The following is a 1,473-nucleotide window of genomic DNA, read 5'->3' as shown; positions in this document are numbered from 1 at the left end:
ACTAGCTTCCTTGTAATCTATCTCTTCAACAATGTTGACTAGCTTCCTTGTAATCTATCTCTTCAACAATGTTGACTAGCTTCCTTCCTTGTAATCTATCATCCAAAAAAAAAAAAATGTTTTTTAAATTTTTTTTTTGAACCTAAAGAAGTTTTTAATTTTTATATGTTAGTTGCTCTTGTTTATAAAAGATATACATAAAAATAAGAAACTTAGCACTTGCCTCTAGATTGAGATAATTTTTTTCTCGGAACCCAGTCTTTGTTAACCCTAAATTCTTCTCACTAATTTGATTGTCAAAAAAAATAATGTGTAGCTTTTAATTATGCATTTAAAGCACTAATAACAAATCACAGTAAAACAGAATCCCCCAAAATGAATTTATCTGCCTTTCTAACTGACCTATAGATAGGATTAAAAAATTTCTTTACTTACTAGAGCCCCAACTTTGGCCTTCACTCAATAAAAATCTGTTTGGGAAATGGTGCCTGTCATTATAATCAAGTCATTCATGACTTTTCTATTGGCTATAAATACGTTCTATTGCCAAGTAAGCATGAATGAGTTACGAGAAACTGTGGTGGGTATAACAAATTTACTGATATCTCAGAAACTAAAGGTCAAATGTTATTACTTCAAATGCTGGCCAGTAAACATCTATAGTTGGACATTCTGAAACTCGTATAAGGGAAGAAATAAATTCTGAAAATGAGAATTTAAAGCATCAAGATATTAAGTGACCCACAAATGTGAAGATTGAGAATGTATTTAAATATTTTTCAGTATTAAAGTTTGAATGACGAACTATGTTTTGATGATAAAGTTGTTTAATATAAAATTTTGATGTGGTTACTTTACCCCCCACCCGTGTAAATAGGGTTAGTTGATATTCGGGGTAGTTACATTGAATGTATCCAAATACGCATGAAAAGATCGGTACCTTATCTTATTTTTGGACCAGATGTTAAATATTCATTCATTGAAAAATTACTTTGCTTAGATGGGATCAAACTTGGAAAAAATTGTCCAAATTTCTGCTAGTAAGTAGATCACAGGGGTGTATTTGAGATCACTCAGTCAGTAACTTTACTACTGACATTTTGTAATACTGCCATATTAACAGATGGTCTGTCTTGTGCATCCGTATTGTAGATTGTTATGTTGTCAAAGATTGGTATTTGATGCTGGAATCCACTTCATTAAAGATATAACTGTTTAACCATCAGGGCTATCGGACGGGAACTAGCGAAGGTCAAGGATCTTCAAGTAGTGACTGGTGGAAGTCTTGGAGCACCAGATGTTATTGCAAAGACGTTTTTTGATGCCAAAGAAAACAATCTGATCTCTACATCAAATCAGTCTTCTGTTCAACACGTTCTTCCAATGAAAGATTTGGTAATTATTAACCTTTCACTAAAATTACGGCAGAGTTAGAATGTCTTGGTAAATTAATATTTTAAAACATCTGCTAAT

General features: G+C 32.0%; 1 protein-coding gene across 2 annotated transcripts in view; it reads left to right on the top strand.

Annotated features, from left to right (window-relative positions):
• Window positions 1–1,473, top strand: part of LOC106475726 — a 15,563-nt gene that overhangs the window by 10,463 nt on the left and 3,627 nt on the right. For both annotated transcript variants that reach the window (XM_022379781.1, XM_022379782.1), the window contains one exon: window positions 1,227–1,395. In XM_022379781.1, coding sequence (XP_022235489.1) covers window positions 1,227–1,395 — 169 coding nt within the window. The remainder of the gene's footprint in view (window positions 1–1,226; window positions 1,396–1,473) is intronic.

Source organism: Limulus polyphemus, unplaced genomic scaffold (genome assembly GCF_000517525.1).
Source record: "Limulus polyphemus unplaced genomic scaffold, Limulus_polyphemus-2.1.2 Scaffold9048, whole genome shotgun sequence".
Lineage (NCBI taxonomy): Eukaryota > Metazoa > Arthropoda > Merostomata > Xiphosura > Limulidae > Limulus > Limulus polyphemus.
The sequence above is the reverse complement of the archived record's forward strand: the minus strand, read 5'-3'. Positions and strand labels throughout refer to the sequence as shown.